The sequence below is a fragment of the Poromitra crassiceps genome (assembly GCF_964638095.1).
Source record: "Poromitra crassiceps genome assembly, chromosome: 1".
Taxonomy (NCBI): domain Eukaryota; kingdom Metazoa; phylum Chordata; class Actinopteri; order Beryciformes; family Melamphaidae; genus Poromitra; species Poromitra crassiceps.
In genome coordinates this window covers 10,081,278-10,094,952 of record NC_139623.1, presented here as the reverse complement: position 1 = coordinate 10,094,952, position 13,675 = coordinate 10,081,278, and the positions used below count along the sequence as shown (strand labels likewise).

The 13,675-nt window shown below is 44.1% G+C and overlaps 1 protein-coding gene across 1 annotated transcript; it reads right to left on the bottom strand.

Moving 5' to 3' along the window:
- Positions 1-1,247: 1,247 nt before the first annotated feature.
- Positions 1,248-8,939, bottom strand: stmn2a (stathmin 2a; the record flags this gene model as incomplete). The annotated part of the gene is made up of 5 exons (XM_083643917.1): positions 1,248-1,307; positions 2,774-2,965; positions 3,041-3,213; positions 3,362-3,454; positions 8,921-8,939. 5 exons carry the CDS (start codon positions 8,937-8,939, stop codon positions 1,248-1,250), a joined length of 537 nt encoding a protein of 178 aa, XP_083500043.1.
- Between the last annotated feature and the right edge of the window lie 4,736 nt (positions 8,940-13,675).

Genomic DNA, 13,675 nt, shown 5'->3' with positions numbered 1-13,675 from the left:
TGATGCATGCCATGTTCACAGAACCCCAAATCTTTATTGAGCAAAGCTTTCACAGAAAATATGGAAGAGAAACACAGGCAGCAGAGGATGCAGGCAGATATCTGTGGTACTGTATATTAATAAAAAGAGACTATTTCAGTGTGCTGAATGTATCCAATGCATCCATTCTCTATCTAACCCCCCCCCTAAAGAGGGAAGACGCTAGTGATGCCTCACCTTAAGTACGCATTCACACACACCCACAGACATACTTTATGTTCACACTGCCAATATCAAGGTGGGAGCAACAGCACATTCCACTGTCCAAGACACTATCTAGTACAGAGCCAGTGTGGTGTCATAACATTCAAGAGATTCCTCTCCACATACAGTGTACATAATTAATTAAGCTAAAGACGGATTTGTATAGGAAATGACACTGTCAGGGATAAGTGGGAATCTGCAAGTGTATAAACAGTTGCTCCCAATGGGCAAGGACATTCGTAATCACAATAAAGCACCTATACCAAGTTCACTATCAAGCTCGTTTCAGAGGAGGTGGACACTTTTCAATCTGTGTTTGGCATATTGTTAACATGAGTTCCAAGCGTGCGTGTCGAGAGTGTGTTTGTGTGCGAGGAGATACGGATGGGCTACGTTGATATCTCGAGGAGTCTGTAGTCTAGGTACACCAACCAGCATTCTTCACAAAGACACAGAAACATCGTCATGACATCATCAGGAAACACCGCAAATGTCAGTCTAACAACCAACCCACAACACGGAAAGGCTTTCACAAGAAAACGAATCAAATTTCAAGAACCAAAACATTAATAACAAACAAAATGTTTGAAATTGTACAGTGCAGTACATGAGATTTGTATGCACGTCACCTGTCTACCATCAGATAGATAGATAGAGAGAGAGAGAGATAGATAAAGAGATAGATAGATAGATAGATAGATAGATAGATAGATAGATAGATAGATTAAAAACAAAAGTATTTACAAAATAATAGCCATATTCTCATGTTTTCTCTCAAATCAAGAAATCCATTCAATTCTCAGAGGAGTGTTATCCATGTGTGTATCCACTCAATACTGATAGAGGTGGTGAGCATAGTGGTGTGGGGTAGTGTGGTGTGATGGTGAGGTCCTCCACCTCTCGGCCTCCAGGGTTAGGTGTCTGCTCTGGAGGGGGTGAGGGTGGGGCTAGGGAGGGGGCTGGATGGAGGAACGTAGATGGACTGTGGAAGTCAGGACTCAGGCTCATGCTGTCACCTCTTCCCTCAGCTCTTTGTTCCTGCGCACTACGAGCGCATGTCTCTCCTGAAAACAGCAGAGGACAGATTTAACAAAGCCACACAAACAGTTATCAGGACAACGCCTAATCCAGCCATCCCCAACCTGCGGGCCGGGGCCCAGTGGTGGGCTGCAAAAGTATTGCAAGTGGGCCGTCAAATCATTTGCAAAACATTACTTTTTGTGAGGGGAAAAAAAGTATATAATTATGTATGAGAATGCATTTCTCCATTGTTGAGTGAAGAATGATAGTTTTAATTTGTAATCAATTATTCAGCCTATTGCAGACTGCAGGCAGCCCCTCACTTTTAGTTTCTGATTTCTGTGTGGTGCTGATGGACAGCTCCTTTTATCGTTAAAATAAAAAAGTGCTGTGAGAATACATTATTTGGCCTCCATGCTGCTTACTGTTGTATGTGGTCTGCAAACATTTTTTAGATTTTCAAGTGGGCCATGAGTTGGAAAAGATTGGGAACTGCTGGCCTAATCGTTGACTGACACATCACAACTCATGCTTCAGAGGTGAACACGTTAATTCCGTTTTTTTGACATTTTTGGAATGGTCCCTGCTAGAATGGATTGGTCAGAGGGACATGATGAGCGATGATTGGGTGGTTTAGAGTTAGGTTTAGGCATGAGGAGTGATGATTGGGTTAGCGTCAGAGCAGACTCATAGAGTTGCGTCATCTCCATTCACTCCAATGGACCAGTTTTTTTTATCTCGCAATAGTTCCCGGAAGTAAGGTTCTGGATTAAGCAGTGCTGTAGAGTTGCAGCAGAATGGAACGTTTGTGATGTACTTTGAAAGGCTAAGACATTTAAAAATCAATAAAGATACAAATGGGAGTGCTGCATTGGGTCAAGAAGACATCAATATAGGTTAGCAGAGTAAAAATCAGGTGCTCTTCCAGGATGGGGCATATATAGATACAAGATAAAAAAAAGAGGTAGCTGTCCAGTGTGGTTGCAGGAAGTTCCCCAGGTGTTGAAAGCAGCAAAAGAAGACATCTGAGGCACTCTGAATTATATTAAAAATCCTTTATTCTAGCAGGGATACCAATGCGTTTCCACTCAAAGAGTCTTCATCAGGGTAATGAAGCCTTAATGAAGACTGTTTGAGTCGAAACGCATTGGTATCCCTGTAGAATAAAGGATTTTTAATATAACTCAGAGTGCCTCGGATGTCTTCTTTTGCTGCTTTCAACACCTGGGGAACTTCCTGCAACCACACTGGACAGCTACCTCTTTTTTTATCTTGTATTTAAAGAATCAAATTCAATAGTATCAGCTTTATTTTATGCGTTCAAACATATTATATTTCCTGGAACATATTCCCCCGCACAGACTAAAGCTACGTGAGTCACGTGACTATCACCATTTTGGACCTCCGTTGGTGCCACTCTCTCTTTAAATCACTCTGTGACAGAGGCTGGGTTAGGTCCCTCCGGGCGATCCATTCTAGCATCAACCTTTTGGAAATTCTGCATTCTCACCTTCTCTTGCAGACGCTCCATCATGGCCGCCATATGGGCATCACGGTTCTCCTTGATCTGGTCCATCTTTTGCTGGAGCTTCTCTTCGGCCATCTTGCTGAAGTTGCTGTTCTCCTCCATGGCCTTAAGCAGCACATCCCTCTCATGCTCTCGCTTCTCTGCAAGGGCACTCAGCACATGGGCCTCCTGGGACTGAAAACACAGATTCATTCAGGATGTGTGTTTTTTTTTTATTAAGCACCCAAAGCCATTTGGTGAACTACTCACCCTCCTCCGTTCCTCAGCAGCCTCCAATTTCTTCTGGATGTCCTCCAGGGAGATATCCCTCTTAGGGGGCGAGGGCAGGCTGTGGGCTGCATCTGATACTGGGGATAGAGGCTTAAGGATCACCTCAAAGGCCTGGCCAGACGCTCGCTTGTTTATGGGCTTCACCTCCATGTCTGTAAATCAAGACATGATAAAAAAGAATATTGCCAAAAAAATCTGTTCAATCATGTATCAGTCTATTATTACTAATGCCTGTTTTTAAACAGAAGATAAAGCTTCCAAACGGAGGAGTTTGTTCGCAAAGTAAGAGTTGATCCATACCTTCAAACTCACAGACTAGCTTGCGCTTCTCTGGGTAGAAGCAGGAGCAGATGAGGGAGAGAACAGACAGCTCCTTCATCTTCTCTTTGTATGCTGTGGAATAGAAACACACAATAGCTATTATAATATAATAATATATAATAATAATATTATAATAGCAGTAGTGTCCTTCTCAAAGCCTCTCAGAGCCACCCAGCAACAACAAAAAACGTCAGAAATGACTCCCAATTAGTTCCCAGGTGAAGTTGACAAATCAGAAAACAAGACTTGCAAAGCTGCCACAAAAGATGAATGCATTGGGAATATTCCAAAATCAAGTGATTAAGAGTATAAACAAAAACAAAAAACAAACAAAACAACCCAATTCGCATCAGAGGCCTATACCACAAAGCAAGATTAGTGGCTTAGCGAGGTAACCAGGTTTAACCCTGGGTTTGCCGTGCTACGACGCTAGTTAACTTCTTACGAGATATATTTCCATAGCAACTTGTGCTTCATAGTTAAGTTAAGCAGGTTTAGCAGGTTAAGTTGCAAGGATAAGATTAAACCTTAAAAGGCACCGCTCACCAATGAGCTTCCTGGAAAAGGAGAGAAGAGTCCTTTGCGAGAGCCAAGACCCATTTAATCATACATCTCCAAAGCGCACCGTGTGCGCAACGGAGATGCTGAACATCGGTGGCGATATCAAGCAAGCTGATAACTTACGCATTGAGACAATCTGCATTTTTTGCCAGCCCTCCTTTCTGTGATTATTATGTGCAGCAGTGTTGCCTTTAGTTTTTATTAGCCTTCATCTTTGAATTCTTCATATTTCCTTGAGATTATGGTTTGTTCCTCCAGCGTGAAGTATTCATTTTTATTTGCTCCCAAGCACATTTGACCCTGCAATTGCAGCGGAACGCTGTGTGCATGGAGAAATATCACTAAATCACCTGCGTAAAAAGGTTACCATAAACGTCTCCAAAGCTGCTATTTTTATCAGATATTTTTCTAATTCAATGAAAACTACGCCCGCACCGTGTTGATTCAGAGCCTATATTTCTAACCTTAAATCTATTATCTAAATAGGCCTACGGATTTTGGAAATTTAGACTGAGTTTAGACTTCTACTCACAAAAAACACATGCGGGTTTTATTGAGTAGACCTATATTAATCTGCTGTATATGCACTAGGCAGAAACGGCAGCAGAAATCAAATGACTGATAGAGACACTGCATGAAATAGGCCACGCCCATCATGGGGGAAAAGCTCCGTTCATTTCCACACACCAGCGTCATTTCCTTGAATTAAACATAGCTAAAAGCTGTTGTGATGGGCTGCGCAGACAACAAATGTAAAAAATCGACAATTAAAGTTTTTTTGTACTCCAGAGGAAAACAAGGAAGCCATTGAGAATTGGCGAGAAGAAAATTGTGGATGTTGCTGTCAATGAAGTAAGTTGGAGTGTTCATCTTCTGTATATACGATCTTTTTGTGCAAGACCCGACCATGCACGCTACATAGGGGAACGCCAGGATTGGACGAGAGTTTGTGTTTCCCCCCGTTTCTGAATGATGACGCGTTACGCAGTGTCTCTATGTGAATAAAAGCAGTAACTTTAGACAGTCCTTCAGTAACAGACTTATATCCAACGCAGACTTTGATTGTGACATGCAGTAAAGCTCCGTTAATTTGCCACTTTGATGTGGCTTTCAATGAATGAGGAAATAGGCGTATCTGACGCTGTAAAATCTGAGCTGTCCATATTGCATTGTGATTGGCTAGTTGTTACAAACCACGCCTCTTTTGTGGGGACGAGCTCCTGTTCATGAGCATTTTCAGGTGCACACGCTCTCAACTGGATTAGAAAAACCTGAATCCACTTAACAAGTTGAGAACTAGATTCGTGGTATGACTTTAGCTAGATGGCAATGATCTGGTTAAGTTAAACCAGATCAAGGAACTTATCCTACATTTGTGGTATGGGCCTCAGATGAGCATTTTGGGTAACGCTTTAGAATACAGACCGCAAATGACCCTGTAAGTACAGGGTAACATGATCTGTACTTACAGGGTACCACACCTGTACTTACAGGTAACTATGGGGTAACTACAGGGTACAACATGTGAATTTAGCTTGTAACTACAGGGTAACAAGATCTGTACTTATAATTATGGGGTACCACACCTGTACTTACAGGGTAATTACGGGGTACCACACCTGTACTTACAGGGTAATTACGGGGTACAAAATGTGAATTTAGTCTGTAACCAAAGGGTAACAAGATATGTACTTATAGGTTAAGTACGGGGTACCACCCCTGTACTTACAGGGTAACTACAAGTTACAAGATGTGACTTCAGCCTGTAACTACAGGGTAACAAGATCTGTACTTATAGGGTAAGTACGGGGTACCACACCTGTACTTACAGGGTAATTACGGGGTACAAGATGTGAATTTAGTCTGTAACCAAAGGGTAACAAGATGTACTTATAGGTTAAGTATGGGGTACCACCCCTGTACTTACAGGTTACAAGATGTGACTTTAGCCTGTAACTACAGGGTAACAAGATCTGTACTTATAGGGTAAGTACGGGGTACCACACCTGTACTTACAGTGTAACTACAGGGGCGCGGGTTGTATTCTAAAGCAGTGTCAATTCACCCGCACTAATATAGTAAGTACAGTGTTAATACAGAGGCGCGGTATTCTAAAGCAGTGTTGATTTACTTGACTTACATAGTAGGGGCGCGGGGTGACCCCATACTTACCCCGTACTTACCCCGTAAGTACAGATCTTGTTACCCTGTACTTGACACTGCTTTAGAATACAGCCTGTGCCCCTGTAGATACTATGTAAGTGCGGAGGAATGGACACTGCTTTAAAATACAGCCCGCGCACCTGTATTAACACTGTACTTACTATATTAGTGCGGGTGAATTAACAGTGCTTTAGAATACAGCCCGCACCCTTGTAGTTACACTGTAAGTACAGGTGTGGTATCCTGTAATTACCCTATAAGTACAGAGCTTGTTACCCTGCAGTTACAGGCTAAATTCACATATTGTAACCTGTAGTTAGCCTGTAAATACACGGGTGGTACCCCGTACTTACCCTACAAGTACAGATCTTGTTACCCTTTGGTTACAGGCTAAATTCACAGCTTGTACCCCGTAGTTACCCTGTAAGTACAGGGGTGGTACCCTGTAATTACCCTATAAGTACAAAGCTTGTTACCCTGTAGTTACAGGCTAAATTCACATCTTGTAACCCCTAGTTAGCCTGTAAGTACAGGGGTGGTACCTGTATATACTTACCCTATAAGTACATATCTTGTTACTCTTTGGTTACAGGCTAAATTCACATCTTGTACCCCGTAATTACAGGTGTGGTACCCCGTAATTACCCTATAATTACAGATCTTGTTACCCTGTAGTTACAAGCTAAATTCACATCTTGTACCCCGTACTTACCCCGTAGTTACCCTGTAAGTACAGGTGTGGTACCCCGTAATTACCCTGTAAGTACAGATCTTGTTACCCTGTACTTACAGGGTAATTTGCGGGCTGCATTCTAAAGCGTTACCACATTTGGTTAATGATCGATTGAGTCTTTGAAATTCTATATTGCTTAATAATTTATTAGGCAATAGTGATTGTGAAAACAGGGCCGTAAACTTCTTTAAAGGGAAGCATGAAACATGCCTTAATGTACTTCAATGGATGTTGTTATAACAAAGACATTAGTCACTATCTGGCAATTAATGGAAAGGCGTGACTTTGCCCTTAAAAAGTCTCCAGCATCTAGAGACTTCCTTGTCAATACATTTGTATGTGGCTTTACTCATGTGTTTTTATATTTGATTATGTTTCTTTTTGGGTACGTCTTCTTTTGGGGTGTATTTTAATGTAAAGGCTTGTGGACAGGTGTTGAAAATTAGCATTCCGCTATAAACACGTAACACTGTATCTGATGGTTGTGCATACATGTATGTTACATCTCCAATGCTCTGTGATGTCCATATCAAATAAACTTAACCTAACCTAACCTAACCTAACCTACTTTGGTTAGGTTAATTTCAATCAGGAAAGCAGTTTGCCTTGTCTGACTGCCCTAAGTCATCTGCATAATATGATCGAAGATCATGAGGGGAAACAGGCCTATGTGTCACTCCAGAGAAGGCATTTCCTGTTATATGTGTGTGTGTGTATATATAGGCTACACAGTATATATATATATATATATATATATATATATATATATATATATAGTTTCCCTGTGTGTTGCTGTCATAGTGTCAAATCCAGCTGCAATTTTGTTGATATTGATTTTTATTTTTTTTATTTTTTAAGGTGTGGCGTTTTTACAAGCTCCTTGGGTCTTTTCTTAATCTCGCCTGCAAGGTCTTTAATTTTTTCCTCTGATGTTTGTGTTTTTGTCAAAATGCCTGTCAGCTGACTGGAGAGAGGGCCTCTGCTCTGTGAGGACTACAGACGTTCAGCACTGCTAAGCCTTCTGCTGCAAAGAGGCCCCTTGCTGCAGGGCTGGCCTGTCTCCCATGCTACCATGCTACACCTGTCTGTTACTTCTCCGCCACTGCACACCATAATGAAGCCTGTGGGCTATCCACCATATTGTGTTTTAGTGCAGTCAAATGATGTGGTTATTTAAGACATCTTTAATGTATTAAATATCTGTATACAAAAACTCAATAAAGCCATGAAAACAAATAGCCCAAATGATTTATTTGGCCTATGCCTATCAGAAATGATGTAGGACATTATTTCATTCTCAGCTCATAATGCAACATTCACAGTGGAAATTGCTCGTTGATTCAGCTTGGTTACTGGGATCTGCCTTTTCACAAATTCCACTCAACTGTCAATTGCCAAATATAGAACTATAGCCTATGAGCTAGCCTAACACTAAAGTGCGCCTGTGATGGAGCGTGGCACCTTTGAAGAATGGATGAGAAGAAATGAGCATGCTGTAGGCTAGACATTGGATGGAGGAACAACTCACAATAAATGAACCGATTAAACAATGGTTTTTCAATCACGTTCAGGAGACGTGCACGGAAAACGTTTAACCCATCCGCCCATGTCGGCCTATAGCCTACTTGAAGTAAAGCGGCGAGAGAGAAAAGTCAGAATGATAACGCCCTATCAGGTCTGCTGCTGTAGGCTAAATGGTTGGCAGCCCAGCAGCGTCTTCTTGGGTGGGGTCTTTCTGCATTATGCTGCATGTTGGGGGCGCCGCCGTGTGAACCGCAGGTGCAACGTTGTAAATAAACCGGACTAGGGCCAATCCATATGTAGCCTCATCATCAAATGTGACACAACGTGAGATCAAAGCAATAATGGTAGCCTACAAATACCACGAAAACATAGGATGAAGGATGAAGGATGAAGCAGACATTTGGGTAGCCGATAAGGAAGGATGGACGGATGCTTGGCTATTGAGCAAAGAAAAATCTTGCTGTCACCAGCTTCTTCTCCTGCGGATACAATAGGCCTCTATAATAGCCGATAGAAACACATCAGAATGATGACACGAATAATGTGATCATGCTTACCGGTTGCTGTTTTAGCCATGGCGGTTGTATTTCTCAGCAGAGGATGCTGCAGCTGTGGTTGGGTGGACGGTACAGATGCTTAAGGCACTGAGTCAGCGAATAAGAGCGGGCGGCGATCGACTGGGAGACGGGAGGTGGGCACGGCACGGGAGCGCGCAAGGCAAGCAGACCCTCCTCTGTCCTCTGACGCGCACCTTAAGTGGGACGATTTTCAGCATCCACACCACCAGCCTGAAATATGCACTACTGCACACAAGAAAAATAAAACATAAATAAAACAATTCTACAAAATGAATTTAGAAGGATAACTTGTGAACTATAGCCTACAGTATGTTAGCAAAACTACCCTATAAATATAGTGTAAAAAAATCCTGTAGGCCTTATCATATAGGCCACAAGAGATAAAGAAGACAATATAGGCTTAACTCATTGAGCATACCACAGATATGATTCTAATCTAAGGAATGATGGTTGAGTATCACACATTATTATTATTATTATTATAAGCTTAGGGGAAGAACAATGATGCAAGCATGATATATAAGCATGCTCTTGGGATCTCAAACAGACAATTTTGTCTAGTGGTTTTACAATTATAGGGAAATCAAATGGCACAAACATGTCCATCATCAGAGCTGCAAAGTTTGAAAGTTTAAATCTCATTGTATAACATACAGTGGTGCTTTAATACTCGTGTAAAAGGGAGTTAGGGGTGCCAAAAATGCAGCAGATAAAATGGGATAGTCAATATATCCATGGGTTTTGTGCAGTGGAGACTGATGTGCTGCTGATGTATAAGCTGCCCCTCTGGTGTACTTTGGGGCAGTAATGGCAAGTTTCTACCTTGTGTAAGCCTAATGGCTTAATGTTAGGATACCGAACTCTTGCTTTACACATATTTCAGAGTGCTTCTTCTATACAGGATATATACAAGATTATACAGGATACAGTAGCCTACTTAAAATAATCAACAATCTCTCTAATTCACATGCTAAAGATGTATTTAATTTAGACACAGCATTTCTGAAGGAACACTCATCCACACTTGTAGAACCATTGACTAAACTTATAAATTTGTCCATAACTACAGGACAATTCCATGAACAGCTTTGATCACCCACACTTTCAAGTCAGGTGCAGCTAACCTGGCTATAAATTACAGGCCGATTTCCATTCTCCCAATTTTTGCACTCTAACCCATTTGGCTTTAGACCGTAGCTCAGAGGTCAGTTTGTGCCCAGCTGAGATGTGGTATCCTGCCTCTGGCTCTGGAAACCGGGCGCTTCCACTCAATTCCTGAGGAGGACAGAAAATGTCACCTGTGTGATCTGGGAGAGGTTGAAAATGAAATGCACTTTCTGTTCTACTGTCCGTTATATCACAATCTTAGACATAGGCTTTTCTGTAAAATTTCTTTTGATGAAGGTCCTGATTTGTTTTCTATGTCTGATGATTGTAGACTTCAGTACTTGTTTACTGAAAAAGTGTTCCAGGTTGCTCAGTTTGTGTTAAATGCCTACCAACAGCGTAGGATGGTACTTTATGTTTGAGATATAATCTTTTCTTTCATTGTCTGACATGTTTGGAGATGTATCATATTCTGTTCTTTCATTTTCTTTTTCTTGCTCCTGTATGCTTTGAAACTAGTGTCTTGTAAGCCCATGTGGGCTGGGCACCTTAAGGTGTATGACACTTTGAAAAATAAATAACTAACTAACTAACTAACCTAAGCACTCAACTGAAATAGCTAATTGCTATCGAATTGAAAATATCAAGAGCTTTTTGGATAAGGGGACACATACACACACAAACTCACCCCCCCCCCCCCCTCCCCATAAAACTGGACCTCCTAATTGAATGCCTGTCTAACTGGGACTGTAAATGTCATGCTCAGTCCACGGTGTGGCCTGCTCTGCCTGCTGAGTGACTATTTACAGTGGACATTCAGTAGTATACTGTACAGAAATTAGTTATGTTAGGTTTGTTCCTTGTGTAGCCTCTTGTCTGTTCCCCACCTGTTCCATGTATCAGTATAAACTTAGACCTAGACTACCTAGACCTGAATTAGCAGTATAATATTAGTCATCCTAAATAATCCTAATAAATTTTGATTTGACCTAATTTTATTGTTGTCTATAGAGTTAGTTCCACCTCTGCGCAGATTCCCCCGCTCTCTTCTCTCTCTCCCCCTCAGGTGTCCTTCATTGGCCTGACATACACCCCACCGCTGCAGCCCTAGGTCCGGCCGTCATCGCCCTAGCCACCTGTCGTCACTCTAGGCCATCTACCCACTACTCCTTCTACTGTCTGACACCCCGGGCTCATCACCATCACCGACCCCTATCCTCATCATCCTGGTCACCTGCTTGCCTAAGGGAAGGGGGGGGGCGCCCCCCCAGCCCCCCCCCCCCGCCGCCTCATCATCACCTCCAACTCCTATCCTCCCCTCCTCTTAATCATCACCTCCGACTCCTATCCTCCCCTCCCCTCCTCTTAATCCATGTCACCAACGCGGACTCATGGATTCCTCAGATCATCCTCATGGAACTCCCAATCTTGTTACCCCTTTTTGTCACCTAGCTAATTAACTAGTATTCTCTAAACCTACGAACACTTAAAGACTGCATTTTCTATTTCTTTTTGGACTCTACTTTTTAGATTTTCAACTCCCTTCCCTGATCTTAGGATAATTTAAAAAATTACATTTTTATATCCCTTCTGTTGGACTCTTTTTTACATTTTCAATTTTCTGTTCTCTTGTACATTTTATTTCCATAATAAACCATTCACAGAGTTTCATTATCGGAAACTCTGTGCATGGTTTAGCCCGGCATCTCTCGGCCTGTCTCGGAGGGGAGTCCCCAGATGGGGGTCCGCTGCTGTGGCCTGGGTGGGCCCGTCCCCCGCGTGGCCTGCTCTCACGCTCTCAGTCACTATGCTGGTGGCTGGGGGCTGGGGGGGCGGGTCGCGTGGGGGCTGGGTCCGCCCGGGCCGCAGCAATTGGCCCCTAGCACAACGACCTCACAAGGTTCCTCCTCAGCCAAGTCACTGGGGCAATCCATGCGGCGATCCATATGGTGGAAAGGTTTTCTTGCGTTCACTGGGGGTGAGGGGGTGCCGCTGTGTCCCGGCCTGGCCTTCCCTCCCACGCCTTATGTGGGCGGGGGCCGGGTCGGGGGGCATCGGTGCTCTTCATCACTGGTCGAGGGCTGCCGGTTGGTTTAGAACAGCTTAGGTAGGCGATAGATTAGCTACAGCCTAAGGCTGACCTGTTAGTGTTCAGGCTAAAATCAGACTAGAGCAGGGTAGGATAGGCCAGATTAGGCTGTAGATTAGCTAGATACTATGTCCCAGTTAGCTCTGGTTAATGCTTAGAGTAGTCAGTTGTCTGATCTTCTCCCCCCCCCCTCTCTTTCCCCCTTCCCCCGCTTCTTCCCTTCTTCCCCCTTCTTGTTCTCCTCTCTTTCCATGCTCTTTCCTCCCCCACATCCCACCGCCCCCCCCTCCCTTCTCCTGCTCTCTCCTCATTCTCCCCCCCTCTGCTCCTTCTCCTCTTCTCCCCTATTTTCCTGAATCCCTGCCACTTCCTGCTCTCCCTTCTCTCACATTCCCCCTGCTCTCCTTCCCCTGCACCCTCCCACCTCTCCTTCTCTGCCTCTCTGTCCTCCCCCCTCTCTCACATTCCCCCTGCTCTCCTTCCCCTGCACCCTCCCACCTCTCCTTCTCTGTTCTCTCCTCCTCCACATTTCCCATTTTCCCCCCACCCTCGCCCTAATCCGGGCCCGTATCCTACTCCCTCCCTCCACCCTAGACCCTACCTCTACTCTCTGTCCTCCCCCCTCTCTCACATTCCCCCTGCTCTCCTTCCCCTGCACCCTCCCACCTCTCCTTCTCTGTTCTCTCCTCCTCCACATTTCCCATTTTCTCCCCACCCTCGCCCTAATCCGGGCCCGTATCCTACTCCCTCCCTCCACCCTAGACCCTACCTCTACCCTACCTCCCCTGTACCCTTCCACCTCTCCTTCTCTGTTCTCTCCTCCTCTCTGTCCTCTCCCCTCTCTCACATTCCCACTGCTCTCCTTCCCCTGTGCCCTCCCACCTCTCCTTCTCTGTTCTCTCCTCCTCTCTGCCCTCTCCTCCCTCTCACATTCCCCCTGCTCTCCCTCCCCTGCACCCTCTCCTTCTCTGTTCTCTCCTCCTCCACATTTCCCATTTCTCCCCACCCTCGCCCTAATCCGGGCCCGTATCCTACTCCCTCCCCTCCCCCAACCCTAGACCCTACCCCTACCCTGGCTCTCCCTCCCCTGCACCCTCATCTCTCCTCCTCTGTTCTCTCCTCCTCCACATTTCCTATTTTCTCCCCACCTCCCCCCTCTCCTCCCTCCTCCCTCTCCCTCCTCCACTCTCCTGCTTTCTTCAAATGTTCAAATGTTATCTTTATTCTGTATATTCTTGTTACTGTGTGTTAGCTAGAATCAGCTAGACATACTTTCTGTGAAGCCCTCTGAGACATGCTTGTGAATTAGGGCTATATAAATAAACTTGACTTGACTTGACATGTTCCCTCGTTAGTCTACCTTGATTCCTCCCACCTGTTGCCTATGTGTCTGATTAGTCTGCCCCATTACCTGAGTTCCAATCACCAATCAGTTCTCCCGTTTTGCCCTGTGTTCCTGCCTTCCCAGCTGTTCCTCATGTGTCATTAGTTAGCTGTCTATATATTGTCTGAGTCTGTGTGTGGTGTTTGTCGGTTCA